The sequence below is a fragment of the Sus scrofa genome, chromosome 3, assembly GCF_000003025.6.
Source record: "Sus scrofa isolate TJ Tabasco breed Duroc chromosome 3, Sscrofa11.1, whole genome shotgun sequence".
Classification (NCBI taxonomy): domain Eukaryota; kingdom Metazoa; phylum Chordata; class Mammalia; order Artiodactyla; family Suidae; genus Sus; species Sus scrofa.
Window position 1 is genome coordinate 125,786,362 of NC_010445.4, and position 25,140 is coordinate 125,811,501.

The window sequence follows — 25,140 nt, forward strand, 5'->3', positions numbered from 1 at the left end:
TTTAAAGATTTGGTTAAACTTTTTAAAATTGCTGCCAATTTGCTCCTGGTGCACTTAAGAAAGAGCCCTGCCTCCTTCCTGCCTCGTTGCCAGGATGGCTTAGGTTTGTTTCCTCTGCTCTCCCAGGTCTTCCAGCCTTTGGTCCCCTGCGAGCCCACAGTGAGCTCCCGGGAGGCAGGAAGGGATCGATACCCCCCTTTTGCAGATATGAGGCTCGAGACATAAATGCCTTTTTCCAGGTTGGCTCGGCCCGCTGAATCCTGTCCTGCTCTCAAGCCCATCTCAAACTGTCAGGGCCCCCACGGCCCCCCCCTCCACCCGCTCTCAGGCTCTGCCGGAAGCCAGCTCGTGCTGACCGCCTCTGGCCTCCCCGGGCACTGGCCACGGCCCAGCGTCCTGGCTCAGCTGCGCCCGCAGCAACCCCTTCCGTCCTGAGAAGGTAAGAAGGCTCTTTTCAGTGTGGAAGCAGGTCCCCGACCTGCCATGAAGAATCCTCCCACATTCTGGAAGTTTCAGGAGCCTGTCTCCAATGCCCTCCTGCAGTGGGCAGGGAAACGAGACAACCAGAGGCAGGGCCGTCTCTCCGGACGCCTGGCCCCAGGGGCCCCACCTGCCTGGCCAGGGGCGATAACAGTGAAAGGAAAATGCCCACCAGGCCCAGCCCAAGGGATGCCCTCAAAACCCAGCAGCGGTTACGACCATCACGGCCAACGACGGTCTCGAGGTCCCTGAAGCCAGCAGCTCGGCACACGGAGTCCTTCTTACACATGGAGCTGCGGGAAAGCTTTACAGACCCACCGGCCCCGTCCCCAGGGCTCACACTTCAACAGCAGAGGCCACAGCCACAGAGCTGGTTCAACGCCCGGCACCCACGCCATGGAGCACTGTGCCATGACACACAGTGGCCGCAAGCTGGTCCTTGGGACTCCTGGGAGACGTGCTCATCTCCTCCCTGTGCCCTCCTCAACCCCAAGTTCAGGGGCACCTCCCTGCTGGCTTGCACTTGGGTCCTTTCTATAGCTGGGAGGAGCCACTTTGGACGTTTAAACCCTGGCTACCTTTAGGGAGATTAAAAGGAACAGAAGTGGGGGTGGTAGGTGATGCCTGGGGAGGCCTTTAATGTTTTTAATTTTTCCATTTTGATTATACTTTTTTTTTTTTTTTTTTTAATGGCCACGGGTGCAGCCTGGCCAGGGATTGAATCCAAGCCTCAGCTGCAGCAACACTGGATCCCTTAAACCCACTGCACCCGGCGGGGGATTGAACCTGCGCCTCTGCCTCAATCCGAGCTGCTGCAGTCAGGTTCTTAGACCACTGCACCGCAGCGGGAACTCCCTGATTATGTTTGATTTTTTTTTTTTTTTTTTTTTTTTTTTTTTTTGTCTTTTTGCTTTTTCTAGGGCGGCTCCCGCCGCATATGGAGTTCCCAGGCTAGGGGTCTAATCGGAGTTGTAGCCGCTGGCCTACACCAGAGCCACAGCAACACAGGATCTGAGCCGCATCTGCGACCTACACCACAGCTCATGGCAACGCTGGATCCTTAACCCACTGAGCAAGGCCAGGGATCGAACCCGCAACCTCATGGTTCCTCGTCGGATTCGTTAACCACTGCACCATGACGGGAACTCCATGTTTGATTTTTAAAATAAGATTTATAACTTTTTTTAATGTTTAGAACCCTCTTGCTTTAAATTTGGAGGAAATTACAAAAGCAGTGCACAGAGGGCCCACAACCCCGCTCCACCCACTGCCAGCGTCTCATCTAACAGGATAATACCGTACCTAGGAAATCGACATGGGAACAAGCCACAGGTCGTGATTTTTAAAATAAAATTTCTATTTTTTCAAAAAAAAAAAATCCAACAAGTAAAAAATTCCACCATGTCCTTATTCTGATTTTACCACAAGCCAATGAACAACTACAGAGGGGGTGTTTAGAAACCGAAAAACAGTGAAAGAAGCTAGGGCTTTGGAGCCACTCGGCTGAATTCGAAAGCCGGTCCCAACTCTGGCTGTGTGACGTAGTGTCAGCTCCTGAACCTCTCTGAGCCGAGTGCCCCAGAAGTACCAGGAGCTAATACAGTCCACGAAGCAGGTCATCCAGAAAGGCAAGTCCTTTCCTCCACCAGATGGAGCCCCTCAAAGGCCGCCTGGGTCCGGGCCATCGCTGCAATTCCCGGCAGAGCGGCCGGCCCCAGGCAGTGCTTTGAGAACGTGTCCAGAACCAAACCCCCCAGCCCTGCTCCTTCTGGCACGTGGCCGGCAGGCAGTCCCATCACTGAGTCCTGAGACCCCACGCACCCTCTGCACAGCACCCGGAGATGCTTCAGGAGGTGCAGACACCAGCAGCCGGGGCCCCGAGGGGGTCGGCACGGAGCAGGCCCCCAGCGGCCACCGTGGACATGCGTGTGGTGGAGACAAGACACCGCTTGCTATGTTACACCAGGAGATTTGGGGGCCTTCTAGAAACTACAGCGTGACCCACCCGTGGAGACAGCGCCCCCCCATCCTCGCACCTCTGCCTTAAGGGAGGCAGGTGGGCTTGATTCCCAGCTGTTGCGAGGGTCCAGGCCCAGCCCTGCCGTATCAGCAAGGGGCACCTCCCAGGTGGGGACACCTGCTAAGGTCACATTTGGTGAAGGGCAGTCCTCAGACTAGTTAAGTCTCTAGTTAACAGACTCAGACGTCGCATTGGGGGAACAGGCCTGAGCCAGTGCCGTGGGCGTCACTGAGCGCTCCTGCTGCGGGACAGGGCGAGGGGTCAATACCCTGCCCCACTGGCCTCAGAGAGCTGGTTCCTGGTGCTGGAGCCAGGCCTGGGCTTCCTCAGAAGCGGTGCCAGCCACACAGGACAACCAGGACCCGCATCCCATGGCAGTGTCATGCTTCATCGCCTGCAGGGCGGGAGGATGCCGCCCAACCTCTCAGCAGCCTCCCGTCCCATGGGGGTCATTCCAGGCACACGGACACCGCCTTCCAAACCACTGCCCGCCTCTCCCACCCTGCTTTCTGCCAAAGCCACTCTCCGGGTCCCCGGACTGGAGAGAAACCAGGTTCTGTCCTCTCCCACTGCTCGGCTCCCCCCTTTGCTCCAGAGCCCTCATCACTGCCTGCATCCTCAGAACAGCCATGCTGGGGGCGTGGGGGGCACGGGTGTCCCCAGGGGACGCAGAGCACAGCCCTGACCACCTGGCCTGGCTCGGCCTGGCCTGGCACGTGCAGGCAGGTGCAGCCGGCCCACATGCCACCACGTGCTCCAGGTTGGGGGTGGAGGTGAGCAACGCCCTCCTGGATGCCACACCTGGCACAGGTGCTCTGGGAGTCCCTCCTCTCGGGGCCTTCTGGAATCACTGGCCAATTGTCCCAGGAGGAGCTGGGATCTCTGTGATGCAAGGGGTGCCCAGTGAGCCGTACCTGGGCTCCCCCGCATTCCCAGGGCCCTGCCGGCAGGGGACCCGAGGGACTGCACGGGCTGGGTCGCAGCGGCCCTTCTCCTTGGCCCAACCCGCCTGGCCACACCTGGGTGACTCGGCTGCCCTGGGACAACAGAAAGGCTCTGTTCCTGGGCTGGCCGAGATGTGCGCCCAGCCACCCAGCCAGGAGAGCTGGCATTTCTGGGGCCCGGCGTATCTTGAAGGGAGAGGGGACAGTGTTCACAAACCATCAGCCTCAACTTCAGAATCCCCATCAGCGCCCACCCTCGGGGAAAGCAGCAGGACTCCACAAGTGGCAAGACGCCCACAATGTCCCCAGAGGGATCTGCCTCGGAGCTTTTATTCCGGAAGCAGGAGCTGGAGGTCGCAGCTCAGAAATGGCACCCCCACGGGCAGCAGGCGCTGGCCTTGCTATTGCCACCAGTAGTGGGACACCTCCCAGGAGTTAGGGCTCCTAAGCCAAACTTTCCCTCCCCCCCCAAGCAGTTTTGGCTAAGTAAACAATCACCTTTCGGGGAGGGGTGAGGTATCAGGGTGGGGCTGCTTCTTTCAAAGGGAACCACAGTGGAGTTCCCGCTGTGGCTCAGCAGGTTAAGGACCCGACTGTGGAGTTCCCATCGTGGCACATCGGAAACGAATCCCACTAGGAACTGTGAGGTGGTAGGTTCGATCCCTGGCCTCGCTCAGTGGGTTAAGGATCCGGTGTTGCTGTGAGCAGTGATGTAGGTCACAGACACAGCTCAGCTCTGGCATTGCTGTGGCTGTGGTGTAGGCTGGCGGCTACAGCTCCAATTCGACTCCTAGCCTGGGAACCTCCATATGCCGCAGGTGAGGCCCTAAAAAGGGGGGGCGGGGAGTGAACAGGGACTGGGTCTGGAGTCAGAACCCTGGGGGCTCAGAGCAGCCAGGGGAGAGGGTCCTGGAAGACGCAGCCGTCCTGCCGAGTAACAGGCTTGGAAGAGGTGTAGTGAGGGCAGGTGGTCACCAGCCCGGTCCCAGGGCTGCCCTGAGACCTGGGGGTCTCTGACCTTGCCCGGGGCATGCACGGCTACACCTCAGACCCACTGGGCCGGGCAGGGCTGGCCGGAGGCCAATGGGGAGGGACCGCGCCCAAGGTCATGAGGCAAGCACCCCACCCAGCGTCCCATCTCCTGGAAAGACCCTCCCTGCCTCTCCAGGGTCCAAACACGTGTCGATTGTTTATGTCCCCAGTCTCAGAAGTTTGTCCCCCGAGCAAGGGCCTCTCTCTTACCTTTGCCAGAGTGTCCACCACGCTCACCAGCGGCTGCTTGACAGGATACTTGGCCATGTCCCACTCGAAGTGGGTCACGAAGGATGTTAAGTCAGCTGGAAGAAGAGGGGCACGTCTCAGCGGACGAGCGGTCTTCCCACGTGTCCCGAGACCCAGGCGGCCACACCTTGGCCAAGCATCCCCACTTCAAGCAAGGAAGCACTCAGAGCAACAGAAGGACGGACTCCCCGACCCGGGGCTCCTGGGAGCACAGGCATGTCCCGTGGGAGCAGAGGGCTGAGCCAGCCACCAGCCAGCACCCCGGCCAGTCCCCAAGACCCTCGGAAAAGCCGGCCACCGTGCAGGGGCGCCCTAACAGGTGCTCCCCCGTGCCCACACTCCAACTCAGACAGCTCGGGCCGAGTTTGATATTCACGTAGACAAGCTGGAAATGCCTTGGGGCTCAGGGTGGGGAACCCGCCTGCGGGAGGCCAGAGGTGTCTTTGAAATGCTAATGATGACGACTAATGACGACCGATTCAGCCGACGTCTAACCGCGGTTTAGACTGGGCAGGTCACCGCAGTGTTTCATCTAATTTACACTCCAGCCCTGTTGGGTATTGTCATCATCATTATCGCCACGTCAGAGGAAGAAACGCTGGCACAGGGTAAGTCACATAACCTCCACCAGAAAAGGAGACAAGGAACGCGGGGAGCCGGCAGCACCCGCTCCTTCCCTGCCACGTCCTCATGCACAGCCCTGCTGCAGGGGGACAGGGAAGCCACGGTCCCTCGGCCCTTCACAAGGAGCCAACTCCAAGACCCCAGAGGGGTCCTTCAGATTCCAGCGGTGTCGGGATTGACGAGAGCGCCTCTGAGACGCCAAGGGGGGGGCCCCCCCGACGCAGGTGGACCCGGGTCCTTTAAGGAGACACCACAGCCCCCCACCCCACCCCACCCCCGCCCCATGCTCACAGCAAGGAGAGGCCCTGTGGGCGCACAGCAAAGGAAGCAGGTGCCCACCAGGCACCCAGCCTTGGCCTCGGACCTGCAGCCTCCAGAGCTGTGAGATAAAGGTCCAGGGTTTAAGCCTCCCGTCCGTGGTATGTTGATGTGTCAGCCCAGCTGACTCCTACAGGTGTTTGTATTCGTTTGGTTTGAATGTGGGTTTGGGGACTGCCACACTAGTGCAGGGAAGTCACGTCCTGGGAAGGATCCAGGCCTGGGAGGAACTGAAGGAAGGCCTAGGTGAGAGCAGGTGTGGCCTCAGAGGCCCTGAAGGTCACAAAAGGCTCTCCGTGGCCGTTGGCTCCCCCATCCCCCTACTGAACCCTACACCGTGGGCCAGGCCCTGGGCAAGCACGGCGGGCACCCACGTCCCATGCCAGCCACAGGCTGCCCACCCCACAGGCCCGGGACCAGCCTGCCTCAGGCAGATGCCCGGCAGGTGTGGGAGACTCCTCCCACTCCCCCCCCAACCTCCAGACCCTGCCAGCACAACCTCTCAGCCCTTCTCTCCCTCTCTCTCGACTGCGCTTGTGCAAAACATCAGGCTGAAGCTGAGCTGCTCCTGGAAGCCTTGTCCCCCACTTCTCGCTGGCCTGGGCCCCTCACACTAATCAAGCCACCTTTGATTCTCTCATTCTTTCAGCCTCCTTGAGGGCTGATGACTCTCTCTGTGTCCTCAGAGCCAGGGACAGTGCCCACGGGGAGCAGGTGCTTCACAGAAGCATCTTCCTAGTAACTTTGGCTCTTGTGGGGCTGCTTGGAGCAGCTACATTTCAGATGAGCTCTTATCTCCAGGCATTTTTGCCAAATCCAAGGCCTTTGGGCAGTCAGAGCACAGCACGCCCGTGGTTTGCACTCCTGTCACAGCCTGGAAGGCTGTGGGTCTGTCCCCCAGGCCTCTAGCCCGTGGAGGTGAAGCAGCTCTGAACGGCCAGCACCCCGCACAGCGCCCGGGACTGGCACAGGGGCTGATGGAGGAGGAGGCTCCTTGCAGAGCCTCTGGCAAGGACTCTGGCTCCCTCCTCCTCTGACCCCTCCGCTCCCGGGTCATCGGGAACACCAGCTCCAAGGCGGCCGAGTGCACACCCCCCCCTTGGTGACCATGTGGTCTGAGGACAGTGGTCCACCTAAGAGAGCGGCAGCCCCCGGGCCTTCCTGCGCTCCCAGCCCTATCTGCTCCCCTCCCCTGGCCGGGGTCAGGCCTAGTCTCCAGGGGCTTGGAGCGAAGGCCTGTCCCAGGCAGGCTCACCCCGAATCAAAACACACTGTACACAGGCGGCTGCCCTGGAGCAACAATTGACCTCACCCAAGAACCCAAACAAGGCCTTCCCGGCGGCAGCGTGAGCAGCCGGGCCTTTGGGAGGTCACGGCTCGGTGCACGTTCTAGGGCCCCGGCCAGACCTCGGCCTGTTGGCTCAGACTCTGCTGCGATCAAACGTGAAAGTGCCCTTCCCTGCACGAAGCAAAGCGCAGCAAGAGGCCCACGACCCACAAAAACAAAAGGCGCTGAAGCAAAGAGTCCGTAAAGGGATTAAGTCCATTGATGGGGGAGAAAACTGACCCTGGGAGGTGACCTGCCAAGGTGACCAAGGACCAGGCCTGACTGCTCTGAGGCCAGTGCTCCTGGGTGTAGCTTGGGGGAGGTCAGATTAAAATCCCACCTGCTGGGGGCAACAGTGAGCCCCTCCAGTTAATGCCCTCGGTCCCTAGCGGCGCAGGTGCTCTGCACAAGGCAGAGGTTTCCCGTCGCCCCCAATCGTGTCAGGACCCCCTGAGCGGTCTCTTCACTGCAGTACTTTTCAGAGCCTTTACTAGGCAAAGATACATCACGAATGCTCAGGAGCCGGCCATGAGCCCTGCCCTAGCATCCTTTTTTGCACAGGGCTGGTGTGCAGAACAAGCCCGGGAAGCTCTGACCTTGAAGGTCATGGGGCCCCAACTCCCTGGAGGCCTTTGAGATAAGGAAACACAGACAAACAAATAAAGCTGAATTTCCTCCTCCTGAGAAAAGAGGCAACTCTGGCTCTTAGAGGCATTTGGGCTGGGGATGGATACTATGTGATAGTAACACTGAATTTCTTCTTCTTTTTTTTTCTTTTTAAGGCCGCACCTGCGGCATATGGAGGTTCCCAGGCTAGGGGTCAAATCAGAGCTACAGCTGCTGGCCGACACCACAGCCACAGCAACACGGGATCCCAGCCACGTCTGCGACCTACACCACAGCTCACAGCAACGTCAGATCCTTAACCCACTGAGTGAGGCCAAGGATCGAACCCCAACCTCATGGTTCCTACACGGATTCGTTTCCGCTGTGCCACAATGGGAACTCCAGAACATTGAATTTTAATTCTCATGAATTTTAAGTAGAATGCAAGCATTTTGATCATTATTTTAATGTAAGCTCAAATCCTCAAGACTGCGTTTTTATGCAGAACAGTAGCTCTCTAATGCTAAGTAGGCTCTTCTGTTTAGGGCCCTGTGGGTTACGTGCTGGGAAGTAAGATCTGCTGATCTATTGAACAAAATAATTTCTTTTTCGTTTTTGAAAAGCTTTCTGTCTCTCTCTCTCTTTTTTCATTTGGCCACATCTTCAGCAGATGGAATTTCCCAGGCCAGGGATCAAATCCAAGCCACGGCTATGACCTATGCCACAGCTGTGACCAATACCACAGCTGCGACAATGCCAGATTCTCAAGCCGGTGCACCACAGCGGGAACTCCTATTGAAACTCTTATTTGCCATAAACCTGATAACCGTATTTTCCAAAGCTGTTGATTGGCTTTGGCTATATTGATGAATAGTTTGGGAGGTAAAGCTGTTCTCTTTTTATGAGCAAATCTATCAATTTTCTTTTCTTTTTAAAATTATTTTTTTCTCCTTTTAGGGCCACACCCACGACACATGGAGGTTCCCAGGCTACAGGTCGAATTAGAGCTGTAGCTGTTGGCCTACGTCACAGCCACAGCAATGCCAGAACCTTAACCCACTGAGTGAGGCCAGGGATCGAACCTGCATCCTCACGGCTGCTCGTCAGATTCCTTTCCACTGAGCCATGAAGGGAACTCCATTTTTTTTCTTTTCTTTTTTACATTTTTCTTTTTCTAGCCACACGTGTGGCATTCGGAAGTTCCCTGACCAGGGTCAAATCAGAGCTGAAGCTGCCAGCCAACACCACAGCCACAGCCACCGCCAACACCAGATCCAAGCCACATCTGCGACCTCTGCCACAGCTGTGGCAACGCTGGATCCTTAACCCTGCTCAGCGAGGCCTGGGATCGAACCTGTATCCTCACAGACAGTACATTGGGTTCTTCACCCGCTGAGCCCCAACAAGAACTCCCCAAATAATTTTTTTTTTTTTTTTTTTTGATTAGCACCGGCAGGAAATCTCAGTGTAACTAACAGATTGCATTTGGGAAGTCATTTCATTGACTCCTAATCCGTAAGATTTGTACTCCATCCTAAAAGGATGTGCTGCTGGCTTTGGTTCCACCAGTCCGAGCAGGCAGGAGAAAAACCAAAGCAAATGGTACTTTTCTGAAGCAGAACCCAGGAGTGGCTTGTTTGGGCAGAGGGACCTTCCTGGGACTCCCTGAATGAATGAACCCACAGAGCCACGCAAAGCCTGGTCTACCAAACAGCTAACCTCCAGGCACAGGCAGAAGGACACTGGGACAGCCATCAAGGTGAGCAAACCGCAAGCCCAAAGATGCAAAGTCCATCTTGCTCTCCGGGTCAAAGCATCCCCCACGCCAGGAGGCGTGCAGCGCGGCTGGGGGAGGCAAGGGAGATGCAAGAAAGGGGCAGGGAGAAAGAGCCGCTCTCCGTGTTATAGGGATTTGGTGAGCAAGCTACGAGGTTGCCACTTGAGAAATCCATCGTAACCTGATCACTGGATCCCTACAACCAGACTGAGATTCCACCTTCCCGGGGACATGCGGGCGCCACACTGACCACACACACGGCAAACAATGCACAACGTACTCTTTAAATATTTCATTTTTTCCTTCAAACCTGCAATGTAATAAGGTGGCGTTATTAGACCGCATGGACATCCAAAGCCAAGTTCAGGTTTAGGAAAATGAACATTTCCATTGATAATTTAAACAAGCAAATAAAAGCCTTTCAAATGTTCCCAGGAGGGAAAGAACATGAGTTTATATATAGTAAACGATACTCTTTTTTTTTTTTGGCCGCAGTGTGCAGCAGCTTGATGTGGGAATCTCAGTTCCCAGACCAGGGACTGAACCCAGGCCACAGCAGTGAGAGCACCAAATCCTGACGCCTAGACCACCAGGGAACTCCCAGTGATATAAATACTAAATATGGAATATATGCCTTCATTTTCAGTATACTCGTGCTGAAGGATAGTCACAGGTTTAATTATCTCTACAGATATTTAAACACCTAAATTCGAAGGTTTCCAAAGACTCAAAGTTGTTTCGGTGTTTTGGTTTGTTTGTTTGTTTTGTCTTTTTAGGATATGGAGGTTCCCAGGCTAGGGGTCTAATCAGAGCTGCAGCTGCTGGCCTACACCACAGCCACAGCAACTTGGGATCTGAGCCGAATCTGCAACCTACACTGCAGCTCACAGCAATGCCGGATCCTTAACCCACTGAGGGAGGGGATTGAACCTGCGTCCTCATGGATACGGGTCGGGTTCAATAACTGCTGAGCCACGATGGGAACTCCTGTTCTGCACATTTTAAGTGCACTCAGATTGTATGTACTTTATTAAGGCACCTCAACATCCTTCGAATCTAAAGATTTATCCCACCCGCATAGGGGAGACAGAACTTCCGAAGGCAAACACGCTACACCAAGTGGTTTGGGTCTAACTTACTGGAAACAACTAAAGAGTTCATTTTGAGGCATTCCCAGCAATGAAGGCATTTTTTTTTAACCTCATTTGTGGGCAGAGATGGAATATTCCATGTGGTAGAGACCAGAGGCTGAGAGAGAAGGTGGGTGGGCCAACCAGCCATGAAACCCCCTCGAACCCACTTTCATTTCGGATTTCACTGCGGAGTTCAGCTACAGGTAAGAATGGCCAGAGGCTTCAGAAATGAGACAGCGGGATTATAAACTTGTAAAGGGCCCTGTCTTCCAAGCAGTGGTGCCACCAAGCTCTAAGTGGCGCAGTTTCACATCTGCCGACACTGCTCGGCCACGGCTGGGGCCATTGATGGATGATGATGAATGAGCTGGGAAAACACGGGTAGGGACACTCCAGGGACCTACCTCCGTTGGCCAGAAGGTTCTCCTGGACCTTCCCCTTCGCATCTTCCATCACTTCCACCACGCTCTGGGCCATTCTCTTTATGAGGCTTGGGGGAAAGAACAAACAGCTGGTTATAGCGTAGGAAACTGCCTTCGGAATACCCTCGAACGCTGGGGGGGGGGCAAAGGAATGAATGGAGGAGCCACACTTTGGGAGAAGAATCTGGCAATACGTATGAAGAGACTTCAAATGCACACCAGTAATTCCACTTCTGGGAAACTCTCTTAAGGAAATAGGACAAACAGAAGAAGCTTTCTGAAGAAAAGGGTTTCTTCCCAGCAATGTTGTTGACAGTGGAAAAACTGGAAGCCACTGGAAGGCTGGACAATAGAGGATTGTTTAAGTAAATGATGGTAAACCAAGCTGAGGAATGATTAGGCAGCCGCTGAAAATCAGGCTTACAAGGAATTTCTAATACCGTGGGACAAGGCGTGTGTTATAATATATGGGAAAAAACCAAGATAAAAACGTGAACAGGCAGTGTGGCTGCAGCTATGGGACAGCATTCTTCCTCTTTTCCTTATTTCCTATGTTATTCCAGTATTGCTTTGATAATTAAAAAATTAAAACTTTTGAAGTCTTCAGAAAACACACTGGAGGCTTCAGAAAGTCTGAGAAAGGAAAGGAGAGTATGAGAGCTGGAGGCAAAAGGGTTCACCTTGGCTGTGGGCTCAAATGTATGTTTTTGGCCAAACTCGTTTAATCTCTTTGAGCCTCAGTTCTTTGCTCTGTAAAATGTGGATGATACTCATTTGGTAGGATTATTATAAATATTAATATAGCAAGGGAGTTCCCGTTGTGGCTTAGCAGTAAGGAACTCAACTCGTATCCATGAGGATGCCAGTTTGATCGCTGGCCCCGCTCAGTGTGCTAAGGATCCAGCATTGCCATGAGCTTCAGGGTAGGTCGCAGACATGGCTGGGATCGGGCGTTGCTGTGGCTGTGGCGGTTGCAGCTCGGATTTGACCCCTAGCCTAGGAACTTCCATATGCTGCAGGTGCGGCCCTTAAAAAAAAAAAAAAAAGCTTCCTGGGAGTTGGTGGCAGGTAACTCAAGATGTGTTCTGAGCAGCCTGATGGAGGCATGCAGGCTCTCTTCCCTCTGGCTCCCCAGTAGATTCCATAGGAAAAGTGGAGGGGGAGAGAGGACATCTGGTTCCTTTCCAGTTCCAGACCTATGTCCTCTCATCGCCTGCAGCCTAGGAGAATGACACCACCTCTTCACCTGTTTGCTGAATAAATAAACAAACTCTTGCAATTCACAGCACTAAATAACACCTTTCCTTCTTAACAGACGGAAAAGGAAAACTCGCTTGTTATTTTGTCAATGACTCCCTGCTGTTTCCAATTCTAGCTTCCATGAAGTTCTTAACTGTAGCAAGTATGGGCACACACCTGCTCCTAGGCGTGCACACCACCACGGAACAGCTCAGAATAACATGGTCTGACAAAGCTTACCTGCTGGAAAAATTCACCATTGCACATAACAAAAACGTCCCCTATTTAGCTGCGATCATTAATTATAGTCATGAGTGAACTGTGACATTACTAAATCAGAAACTTTTTCTCATTGACAGGAATCTAAGAGTCTATACGCTGTTTCACTTTTTTCACTCCATGGTTCATTGTGAAAACCTCTACGGGTCACAGGAGAGCTTCCTCATTCCTTTCACCGACTGCATAGCATTTCCTTGCAAGGTTGTATCATAACTAATTATCTGTATTGAACAGTTGATGGAGTTTGCAACAAAACACATACATTGTCCGTTTGTGTAGGCGCATATGTAGAATAAATTGCTAAACGTCTCCTGGAATACAGGGTGTGGGCATTTACACAATTAACAAATAACGTCCAACTAGCCTCCAACATCTAGAGCCAATGCACCTCCCACCAGCAATGGATGAGAGTGCCTGCGTGCTTAAGCCCTCGCCAACAGGAGGGATCATGGATCTTTGTAATCCCTGCCGATCTGATAGCTGAAAAATTCTATCCCACTGTCGCTCTGACTTGCATCTCTTTGATCATCAGGGAAGCTGGACATCTTTTGATCGATTTATTGACTCTACAAATAGCTATTTTCTTCTGGAAATTAGCATGTTCCAGTCTTTTGTTGGCTTCACTACTGGCTTCTTCATTTAAAAAAAAAAAAATGATTTTTGGAGTTCTCTTATGGCCGAGAGGGTTAAGGATCTGGTGTGTCACTGCAGCAGCCTGGGTCACTGCTGTGGTGTGGGGTCGATCCCTTGCCTGGAAACCTCCACATATCATGAATGTGGCAAAAACAAACAAACAAACAAATAAACAAACCTTAAAAAATTATTTTTAAGGGTTCTTAGGTGTTTGGAGGACTCAATTCTTCAGACTCTGTTTTGAGCTAAGTAACGTCACTATTTTAAAGATGAAAAATTAAGATTTAAGAGAGCTAAAAGTCACTCTACACTGGCTAATAAGTATCAGAGTAGAAACTGATCTCAAATCCACAGGACTCCAAAGCCATGCTCTTCAATTCGAGTCTAAACTAAACCCTGGCTCCTTCCTCTAAAACACTGAGCAAACAGTGGGTTAAGGATCCAGCATTGCCGCACGCGGCAGTGTAGGTCATAGATTTGGCAACTCGGATCCACTTGCCATGACTGTGGTGTAGGCTGGCAGCTACAGCTCCGATTCAACCCCTAGCCTGGGAACCTCCATATGCCGCGGGAGCGGCCCAAGAAATAGCAACAACAACAACAACAAAACAACAACAAAAAAGACAAAAGACAAAAAAAAAAAAAAATCACAGATAACAAACGCTGAAGAGGATGCAGAGAAAAAGGAACCCTCCTACATTGTGGGTGAAAAACAGCATGGAGGGTCCTTAAAAAAACCTAAAATTAGGAGTTCCCACTAATGGTGCAACAGGATCAGCAGTGTCTCTGCTGCATCAAGATGCAGGTTCCACCATCAGCCGGGCACAGTGGGTTAAAGAATCCAGTGTTGCCGCAGCTAGGTCACAACTGCAGCTCAAATCTCATCGCTGACCTGGGAACTCCATCTGCCGCAGGGCGGCCAAGAAAATCCTAAAAACAGAATTACCATATGATCCTGTGATCCCACTCTGGGGCATATATCTGGAGAAAACTCTAATTCATAAAGATACATGTACCCCAGGAGTTCCCGTCACGGCTCAGCAGAAACGAATCCAACTAGGAACCATGAGGTTGCGGGTCCAATCCCTGGCCTTGCTCAGTGGGTTAAGGATCTGGCGTTGCCGTGAGCTGTGGTGTAGGTTGCAGACACTGCTTGGATCTGGCATGGTTGTGGCTGTGATGTAGGCTGGAAGCTGCAGCTATGATTTGACCCCTAGCCTGGGAACCTCCGTATGCCGTGGGTGCAGCCCTCAAAAGACAAAAGACAAACAAAGATACATGTACCCCAATGTTCATATAGCAGCACTACGTATAACAGCCAAGACATGCAAGCAACCTAAATGTCCATTATAGAGGAATGGATAAAGAAGATGTGGTACCTACACCAAAACCAGAATGAAATAAAGCCATTTGCACCAACATGGATGGACCTTGAGATGATCATACTAAGTGAAGTAAACCAAAAAGAGAAAGACAAGTACCATAGGATGTCACTTACATGTGGAATCTGAAAAAAAAAAAATGAACTTAGGAAGTTCCCATGTGGCACAGCGGCTTAAGGATCCAGCACTGACATAGCTGTGGCACAGGTCGAAACGGCAGTGGGGGTTTGATCCCTGGCCTGGAAACTTCCACATGCCATGGGTGCAGCCAAAAGAACTTTAAAGTTTAAATTTTGAAAAAAAATAAATAAAATGAAATTATTTACAAAACAGATTCATAGATGTGAAAAACAAAGTTTTGGTTACCAAAGGGGATAACAGGTAGAGGAAGAAGAAGAGAGAGAAATTAGGAGTTTGGGATTAACATGCACACTCTGCTCTATGTACATGGAAAAACAAGGGCCTACCCTATGGCACTGGGAACTACACTCAGCATCACAGGGATCACACCCACATCCTCACAGACACTACGCTGGGTTCTCAACCCGCTGAGCCACAAAGGGAACTCCTACTTTTATTCATTATTTAATTATTATTTATTGTATTTTATTATTTACTTTGTTTCTTTTATCTTATACTTACAGAAGTAACCATTTATCCCAATTAAATGATGATTAGGCACCAATGTGAATGTACTCAATGCCAGCAAACTACTTTAAAAATGGTTAAAATGGTGATAAATAGAAGAGAATTCTAGCAAGATGGTGGAGTCAGAAACACCAAGAATCTGTCTCCCCATCTAGACAAATAATGGCATTAGCAGAGTTCATCTTTTTTTCTTCTTCTTTTTCTGTCTTTTTCTAGGGCTGCACCCATGGCATATGGAGGTTTCCAGGCTAGGGGTCTAATTGGAGCTGTAGCTGCTGGCCTACACCACAGCCACAGCAGCGTGGGATCCAAACCACATCTGCATCCTGCACCACAGCTCACGGCAATGCTGGATCCTTAACCCACTGAGCAAGGCCAGGTGTTGAATCCACAACTTCAGGGTTCCCAGTGGGATTCGTTAACCACTGAGCCACAACGGGAACTCCTAATGGAGTCTCTCTTATCTAACTATTTTGGAACTTTGGAGTCTATTGAAGACTTGCAAGTTTCAGGGGAAGGCTTGAACCACAAAATGCAGTTAATTTGGGTCAATTTCAGCTCTTAGCACAGTAGCAGCAACCCCTCCCCACCTCACTGGCAGGCAGCTGTGTCTTCCTGGAGGAGCTTGCAGTTTTAAGGAGCCAGCATGGGCAAAGGACTCTGTCCTTCATATATTAGAGAGTCTGTGTTCTGACTGCTGCTTCTGATCCCAGAGGTGCAGATGAAGAGGTGAGCAGCCATTTCTCCCCACGTTGTTTCAAGCCTCTCCTCCCTCAGCTAAAGTGACTCCCAAAAGATTTAAAAGATCAGTGCCCTTTTACCCTCCCTTCATTTCTCTCTTTTCCCCACTTTTGGAGCCAGACATTAGGACTAAGACATTTAAAAACAACTGTGAATGAGTAGAAAATTAGAAAATGACTGTGCATGTGCAAGGAAAGCCTCAGAAAAGACCTAAGGGACTTTAGGTTTACACCTCAGGCCAGTCCTTGGCACAGAGACAGCCCATAACAATAATTTTTTTTTAAATAATAAGCAAGGAATTCCCATTGTGGCTCAGCAGTTAACAAATCTGACTAGCATCCATGAAGATGCAGGTTTGATCCCTGGCCTTACTCAGTGGGTTAAGGATCTGGTGTTGCCATGAGCTGTGGTGTAGGTCACAGACCCGGCTCAGAACCTGCATTGCTGTGGCTGTGATGCAGGCTGGCAGCTACAGCTCCAATTCGACCCCTAGCCCGGGAACCTATATATGCTGTGAGTGCAGCCCTAAAAAAAAAAAAAATAATAAATAAATAAGCAAAAAATAACCCAAACCCACAGCAAATCCTAGGAGGATATGATTTCCAGAGTTACCACATTATTAGATTTGAATGTTCAGTGCTCAATAAAATAATCACAAAACAAAGAAAGAAACAGGAAAATTAGGTCCATTCAAAGGAAAAATATAAATCAACATAAACTGTCCCTGAAAAAGATGAAGATCTACTAGACAAAGACTTTGAAACAATTGCCTTAGGGATGCCCAAAGAACTAAAAGAAAATGTGAATTTAAGAAAACAAAGTATGAACAAAATGGAAATATCAATAAAGAGAGAGAAAACCTAAAGAGAAACTGGAAGAGTTGGAAAATACAATACATGAAGTGAAAAATACACTGGAGGGAATTTCAAAGGCAGAGCTGAGCAGGAAGAAGAAAGACTCAGAGAACTTGAAGACAGGACATTAGGAGGTATTGAGTCTGGGGAACAGAAAGAAAAAATAGAAGTGTCAACAGAGCCTAAGGATCCTGAAGGACACCGTCATGTGGACCAACATATGCAGGTGGCAATCCCAGAAAAAGAAGGGAGAGAAAAGAGCAGATAGAATATTTGAAGAAAAAAGACAAAGCTGAGGGACTCACACTTCTTGATTTCAAAACTTACTACAAATCTACAATAATCAAAACAGTGTGGTACTGGAGTTCCCACTGTGGTGCAGTGGGTTAAGAATCTGACTGCACCAGCTCGAGAGGCACAGGTTCAACCCCTGCCCCAGTAGACTGGGTTAAAGGATCCAGTGTTGCCACAGCTGTGGCTTGGACTCAATCCCTGCCCCAGGAACTTCTCTATATCATTGGTGCAGCCATAAAACAAACAAAAACTAACAAACAAACAAACTCTGTGGTACTAGCATAGACATAGAATCCACAGGACCAATGAGGCAAAGGCCCCAGGAGCCAAGGAAACAGGCTCAGGGGCCAAGAAACTTGCCCCGATGCCTTTGCTGGTGGCCGGTACCAATGCTGTAGCCCTGCCTTAAAGCAAGCCTCTATCCCCCACACCAGCTGCTTGCAGGACACAGGAGCTGATGTGTCCCTCTCTGGGGACCCCAACCCCCATACCCTGACTACCCCCCCACAGTGTTAACTGGCCTCAGTGTCAAGACAAAGGGACCATCACAGGCCCAGCCTCCCTCCCCAGCCACACAGCGGCCCTGACAGGTGAGTCCCAGAAGCATCCTCACCGGTGGGGAGCATGGTCCCTGGTGACTTATGAGCCCCTGGGCGCCTTACTCCTCCTTTGACTCCCTGCTTCCTCCTCCACCGAGGACATGCCCTGGAGCATGTCATCAGGCAAATGTGAGGAGAGTAACAGAGTGACGTTCTTTTTATGCAAACAAGATCCCACGAGGCCTCTGGGAGGTCCTGGCTCTGGGGACTCTGGCCCCATGTACACCTGTCCATGGAATTCTGTCCTGGATTCTCAGAACCTCGGAGTTTCCATAACGGACAAATATTTCCAGCTTTAGAGGAATTCCACTCGGCAGAGTCCCTCAGGAGAGACATCTTCGCGCGGCTGGACTCCCCCACATCACCGAATAGAGCAACTCCTGGTCCTCTTCCAGAAGCCGACCTGCCCTAAGAGAAAATCTGCCCCCTAGCGGGCCACGGACGAAGCAGGCTCCTTGTTCTGAAACGAGGCCGAAATGCTCTGGGGTCTTTCAGGCACAACCAGACCTTCCCCTAAGCATCAGCACACACTTATCTGAGTTCTGAAGGATGTGCCAGAAGTCAATCCACCACGCAGCCTGGGCACCCCGCCCGGCTGCGGGGCCCCACGCCCTGGAGCTGGGCCTCGGTGCTCCTGGCTGAAGAGCAGACCAGAGTCTGGCAACCTCCGCCCTCCCAGGAGAGGGAAGGGCCGAGGCCAGAGGTGGCAGACCACAAAATGGGAAGACAGGTGACCGAGACACACCTGGAAATGGGCTTACTCATGCTGGTGATCTGAGAAATCCACATTCAAATGATCACCCATCATGTTCATGTTGCCAGGGAAATGAACCAAGTTTGGTTTTTGTTTTTGTCTTTTTGCCTTTGTCTTGAGCCGCTCCTGCGGCACATGTAGGATCCCAGGCTAGAGATCTAATTGGAGCTGTAGCCGCCGGCCTACACCACAGCCACAGCCACAGCCACACGGGATCCGAGCCACGTCTGCGACCCACACCACAGCTCACGGCAACACCGGATCCTTAACCCACTGAGCGAGGCCAGGGATTGAACCCACAACCTCATGGTTCCTAGTTGGATTCGTTAACCACTGCGCCACGACGGGAACTCCTGAACCAAGTTATTTAAAGGCACTAAATTGGCAAGGGTCTGATGAAACACCACGTGCCTGCAACCTCATTGGAAAACAATTTAGCAATAGGTATGAACAACTTTAAATATGTCTGTGAACCAGTAATTCCACTTTGGGAAGTGTACCTTGAGGAGGAAACCCAAAACGAATGATTTACATAAAGACGCAAATCAGGGCGTTAATTACTGCAGAATGACTTGTCTGTTTTATTATCATCGTGGCTCAGCAGGTTAAGAACCCAACATAGTGTCTGTGAGGATGCAGCTTTGACCCCTGACCTCGCTCAGTGGGTTAAGGATCCCGTGTTGCCACCAACTGCAGCATAGGTTGCAGATGCGGCTGGGATCCTGTGTTGCTGGGGCTGTGGGGTAGGCCGGCAGCTGCAGCTCCGATTCAACCCCAAGCCTGGGAACTTCCATATGCCAGGTACAGTGGTAAAAAGAAAAAAAGAAATAAAATGAAACAAGCTCTGCCCCCCTTAAAAAATCCTTAACTTGGAGTTCCCACTGTGGCTGAGCGGTAATGAAGCCGACTAGTATCCAAGGGGATGCGGGTTCAATCCCTGGCCCTGTGCAGTGGGTTAAGGATCCGGCATTGCCTTAAGCTGTGGTGTGGGTTGCAGATACGGCTCAGATCCTATGTTACTGTGGCTGTGTTGTAGGCCGGCAGCTGTAGCTCCAATTGGACCCCTAGCCCGGGGACTTACAGATGCCACAGGTGCAGTCCTAAAAAAAAAAAAAAAAAAAAAAAAAAACGCTTAACTTTACTCTGGGATTATGGAAATGTGACCATAACATAACTTGCCCACTCAGAATTATCGCATGGGGTCACAGCTGGAAGGGCCTTTAGGGATTAAGGGGAGGTGGGGACGTGCTTGAGGTCCCACAGCTCCTCGGTAGCTGACCAGGACAAACACAAGGCCTCGGGAACAGCTCGCTGCTCCCTGGGAGGGGACTGCTAATGGGCACAGGGTTTCCTTTGTGGACGATGACAATATTTGATGGTGGCAACTGCTACACTACCGTGAAAACAGACTAGAGACAAGGAACTGTGAATATTAGTGTGCGAACTGTATGTCAATTAAAAAAAAAGTCTAGGCATTCCCGTTGTGGCGAAGTGGTTCACGAATCCGCCTAGGAACCATGAGGTTGCGGGTTCGATCCGTGGCCTTACTCAGTGGGTTAAGGATCCGGCGTTGCCGTGAGCTGTGGTGTAGGTCGCAGACGTGGCTCAGATCCTGCGTTGCTGTGGCTCTGGCGTAGGCTGGCAGCTACAGCTCCGATTAGACCCCTAACCTGGGAACCTCCATATACCATGGGTGTGGCCCTAGAAAAGACAAAAAAAGAGAAAGGGTCGACCCTTTTCTTGGCTTTGAGGGTGGAGACCAGCCTGGTGAATGTCAAGGTCTGGTCTGATCCTTCACACCGGATGCCATCACCTTCTTTAAAGTTCCTTGGCTCCAGCTCCTTCTTTCCCCCAGTTACCGCAAACCTGTCCAAGCCCTGCCCTGGGTCACTGTGCCACTTTTGCCCAGCTTTCCTCCAGCAGCTTCCTCTCTGCTCTTCCTGCCCCTCCAGCCTCCTCCTGCCCATCCCTCCCTGGGCAGGCAGAGGGATCTCTAAAAATACACACCTTAGCCTGCCTCTGCATTGCTTCATCGCTATCAGTGGTTTCCCAAGAAGTTCAAATATTGACGTTCGAACTCCTTAGCAGAGAAGGACACGTCCCTCCCTGTCCCTCCCTGTCCCGCCTCCTCTTTCTCCACACCCTTCCCCACCCTTGCCCTTCCCAAGCCAGCCTTCTGGAGCCACCTGGAATATCTTGAGCCACCTGGATGCTACGCAAGCTTTGTAACAGCCCAACAGCCCAAGGGCCCCCTCCTCAAGGCAAGTCACCCCTAACAAATACAACACCATGTTGGAAGATCCCCCCACCCAACTCAGCCAAAATATACTGGGTCCATTTTGTACCAGGCCCCCTTACGGGAAACAGCAATGAATAAAAGGAACAGCTGCTGCCCTCATGGGGCCCACACCAGGCACCTCCCTCCGCCATATAAATGATCCCGCCGCATAAGCACCGGTTTCCTCATCTGATACCCCACTCGACAAACAGATGGCTGGTGACACATCCATTGTACGATCATCAGTTCTTGCAAACATACAATGGCTCCTAGAAAACACACGGACACTCAGCAAATCCTGGCCAGCGGGCTGGATAAGACCTTAGGACGTGAAGCAGGACGTCAGCCCATGCTCCGCAGAGTCACTGCGGTCCCCGGCCATTCCTGCATCACTCACGTGCTACCCAGGTTCCAGATGTTCCCTTTATTCTTCGACCTAATCTCCCAGACCGTGAACTGTTCTAAGAATAGGCATTGCATTAAAAAAGGTGGGGAGGGGAGTTCCTGCTGCGGCTCAGCGGAGGTAAGAACCCAACAACTATTCATGAGGATGTGGGTTTGTCCCCGGGGCCCCATCACTGGGTTAAAGATCTGATGTTGCCATGAGCTGTGGTATAGGTTGAAGAGGCAGCTCAGGTCCCGCGTTGCTGTGGCGGTGGCATAGGCCAGCAGCTGCAGCTCCGACTGGACCCCTAACCCAGGAACTTATATGCCCCAGGAGAGGTCCTAAAAAGAAAGAAAGAAAAAAAAAGCCACTCCTTATGTCTACAAAAGAGCAACACTCAGTGCAGCTGCAATATCAAGCTCAGTCCATGCCAAGGACACCAGGGCCTGGGACCCTGTGCTTTAGAAGGTCCTGACCTGGCCTTTCTCTAAGCCATATCCCACCCCACAGAGTCAGGAAGCAATGCAAAGGTTTGAAGGTCAAAAGGGATGTACACACTCACACTTCGGGTACCAGGATCCTAGCTACCTCAAGGGGTAGGTATTTACCCAAGAGAAATGAAACCATGTCAATACAAAGACTGTAACAATTTTTTTTTTTTTTTTGCTTTTCAAGGCTGCAGGTGCAGCATATGGAAGTTCCCAGGCTAGGGGTCGAATCTGAAGTGCAGCTGCTGGCCTACACCCCAGCCGCAGCAATGCAGGATCTGAGCCACGACTGCAAGCTACACCACTGGATCCTTAACCCACTGAGCGAGGCCAGGGATGGAACCCGAATCCTCATGGATACACGTTGGATTTACTTCTGCTGCACCACAACAGGAACTCCAATAGCCTTTTTTTTTTTTTTCTTTTTGCCTTTTCTTGAGCCGCTCCTGTGGCATATGGAGGTTCCCAGGCTAGGGGTCAAATCGGAGCTGTAGCCACCGACCTACCCCACAGCTCACGGCAACGCCGGATCCTCAACCCACTGACCGAGGCCAGGGACCGAACCCGCAACCTCATGGTTCCTAGTCGGATTCGCTAACCACTGAGCCACGACGGGAACTCCTCCAATAGCTTTATTTTTAATAGTCTGCAACTGGAAGCCATCTAACTGTCCTCTGATGGGTGAACGGGTAAACAAATTGTGGCTGACCCATAAAAGGGAATACGCAGCAGTAAAAGAAAAAGCGGCTATTAATATACACACCACAATATGGATGACTCTCAATGATACAGAATGTGAAAACAAACCAAAAGTGAGCAAAAAAGAGTACATATTCTACCATTCCATGTCTGTAAAGATTTGGAAACACGCACACAATCTTACAGTGACAGAAGATTAGCGTTGAAGAAGATGCTATGCGGAAACTTCTGGGAGTAGCAGGTGTTTGCTATCTTGACAATGGTGATGGTTTCACTAACGCACCTGTGTCAAACCCATTATTCCAATTGTACACTGTAAAAACTCGTCACTTGTGGCACATCATTTATGTCTAAATAAAGCCGTAAAAAAAAAGCCGACACTACATTGAGGTCGTATCTCTTACCTAGCAAGTTCACAAATATCCCCAAATTTCGCAGCACACCAGAAAGAGAACAGGAGAATGGAGACTCTTTCATTTCATTGCTGGTAAAAATGCAAAGCGATCAGAGACATGTGACGACATTCATCAAAATTACAAAAGGCATAGAACCCAAGGGCCCAGGAATTTGCTTCCAAGATTCAACCTGCGGATACACCGGCTCATTGATATGGGCAAAGGAGAGATGCAGAAGCAAGAGTCCACCCTGTGGCACTACCAGCAACAGCCCGCTTCCCCATAAAAGCAAATAAGCTAAGGATCTATCTCTGGGGCTGGTTAATAAAAGACGGCCCCTGCCCCACGTGGAGTACAAGGTCGCTTCGAAGTGAGAAAGCTCTCTATGTATTTACTGATGGCAGAAATCTCCCAGGATATATTGCTGGGTGAAGAAAGAAGCCAGATTCGACACATGTGGCTGACTACTTTGTATTTGAAAAGTGAAGAAATAAAAATAGATGCTGGAATTTGCGTGTGCTCGCATCAAGAAGCCCCAGAAATTTATCCAAGCAACTCATACAAGTAGCTTCCTAAGTAGGGTTGGGGAGGGGGTTGGCTGGGGGAGCAAAAGGGGAGACTTCTCCACATACAGCCTTTGATGCTGTTTTTTATCTGTGATGCATGGGAATGTGTTACCTGTTCCGGAAAAAAAAATTGTTCTAAACTTTGTAAAATAAATTTAGAATCCCTTCCCAGAAGTATGCTAGGATCCAATAGGATATTGGCTGTGTAAGAGTTACTGAATTATAGCAAAGTCCTCAAAGTCTGAAGCTCACCTGCCTTGGTTTAAAATACAAATTCTGGAGTGCCCATCGTGGCTCAGCAGTAACAAACCCGACTAGTATCCATGAGGACTTGGGTTTGATCCTTGGCCTCGCTCAGTGAGTTAAGGATCTGGTGTTGCCGTGAGCTGTGGTGTAGGTCACAGACATGGCTTGGATCTGGCATTGCTGTGGCTGTGGTGTAGGCCGGAGGCTGCAGTTCTGATGTGACCCCTAGCCTGGGAAACTCTATATGCCACAGGTGAAGCGCTAAAAAGACAAAAAGAAAAAAAAAAAGACCTTAAAATGCATGTTCTGGAAGTTCCCATTGTGGCTCGGAGGAAACGAACCCGACTCGCATCCATGAGGCTGAGGGTTTGATCCCTGGCCTCGCTCAGTGGGTTAAGGATCCAGTGTTGCTGTGGCTGTGGCATATGCCACAGCTGCAGCTCTGACTCAACCTCTGGCCTAGGAACTTCCACATGCTGCAGGTACGGCCATAAAAAGAATGTTGATGAATGAATGAATGAATACTGAAAAATGAAGATGCCGAGGCCCTGCCCCAACATACCCAATCAGCATCCCTAGAGGTGGTGCCCCAGGACCTGCATGTTTTTTTTGTTTTTTGGTTTTTTTTTTGGTTCCCCAGGAGATGGCACAGGTGCTAGAGAGAAGGCCCACAACTCAGAGAGGACGGACATGTACTGAGAAAATATTTGTTCAGCACCCACTCCGAGCCAGGCACTGCTCTAGGAGCTGAGCTCAGAAAGACTGCCCCTGCTTTCTGGGGCTTATACCCCATAAGAGACACACGAAGACAAACAAGGCAAGTGTTAAACAGCCGTGTGTGGAATGCAGAGCATTAAAACAGGCTGACCTAGAGGAACCAGGCTGGCTGCTGGTCTGGAGAAGGGCTCTGGAGGAGGAGACGCACAAAACTGAGATGGCGTGACTCCTGGCCCACCCTGCGAAGGTAGCGGGGCGGGGTGGGGGCCTCCCAGCTGGGGGAGGAGGACCTGGATGCAGGACCTGGATGGCTCCAGTGCAGTGGGAGGTGATTGGGCCAGTGGGCCCTAAGGGGACCCCTGGGGCCCCTGGTTAGGGACCTGGGAGCCAGAGTCAAGTGTACGCATTGTCTTCCTTTTTGCTTTTTTTGCTCTTTAGGGCCGCACCTGTGGCACATGGAGGTCCCCAGCCTAGGCATCGAATGGGAGCTCCAGCTGGCCCATGCCACAGCCAGAGTCATGCCAGACCCAAGTCAAGTCTGCGAGCTACGCACCACAGCTCATGGCAACACCGGAGCCTTAACCCACCGAGCGAGGCCAGGGATTGTACCCGCGTTCTCATGGAGACTAGTCAGGTTCTTAACCTGCTGAACCACAACAGGAACTCCCAAAGTTTATGCATTTTCTACTGAGAGCCCTGGAAAATCACGGAAGGGCTTCTAGCAAGAAAAGTCATGTGATCATGTGTTTTTAAATGATAACTGGAGCTGCTGTGTGGAGCGTGATGAGAGGGGAGCAGGAGGAGGGAAGGGAGTTGGTTGGGGGAATACAGAACAAGGTGACGGTGGCCTGGATGAAGGCAGAGGAGTGGACAGCTCTGGGGCAGGTTTAGGAGGTGGAGGCCCCGGGGCTCAGTCCTCCCTGGAGTCTCAAATGGGTGATCAGGAAGGAGGTGCCTGGGCCCTGGGAGACTTTGACTGAGATGCAAAAGAGCCCAGAAGAGGAGCATACA

General features: G+C 51.4%; 1 protein-coding gene across 8 annotated transcripts in view; it reads right to left on the bottom strand.

Moving 5' to 3' along the window:
* Positions 1 to 25,140, bottom strand: part of ATP6V1C2 (ATPase H+ transporting V1 subunit C2) — a 51,494-nt gene that overhangs the window by 12,103 nt on the left and 14,251 nt on the right. For 6 of the 8 annotated variants that reach the window (XM_021087845.1, XM_021087843.1, XM_021087842.1 and 3 more), the window contains 3 exons: positions 10,915 to 11,000; positions 9,658 to 9,687; positions 4,687 to 4,781 (listed from right to left, as the gene is read on the bottom strand). In XM_021087845.1, the coding sequence (XP_020943504.1) occupies positions 4,687 to 4,781; positions 9,658 to 9,687; positions 10,915 to 11,000 (211 nt within the window). The remainder of the gene's footprint in view (positions 1 to 4,686; positions 4,782 to 9,657; positions 9,688 to 10,914; positions 11,001 to 25,140) is intronic. The other 2 variants (XM_005655276.3, XM_003125387.4) reach the window with 1 other exon arrangement.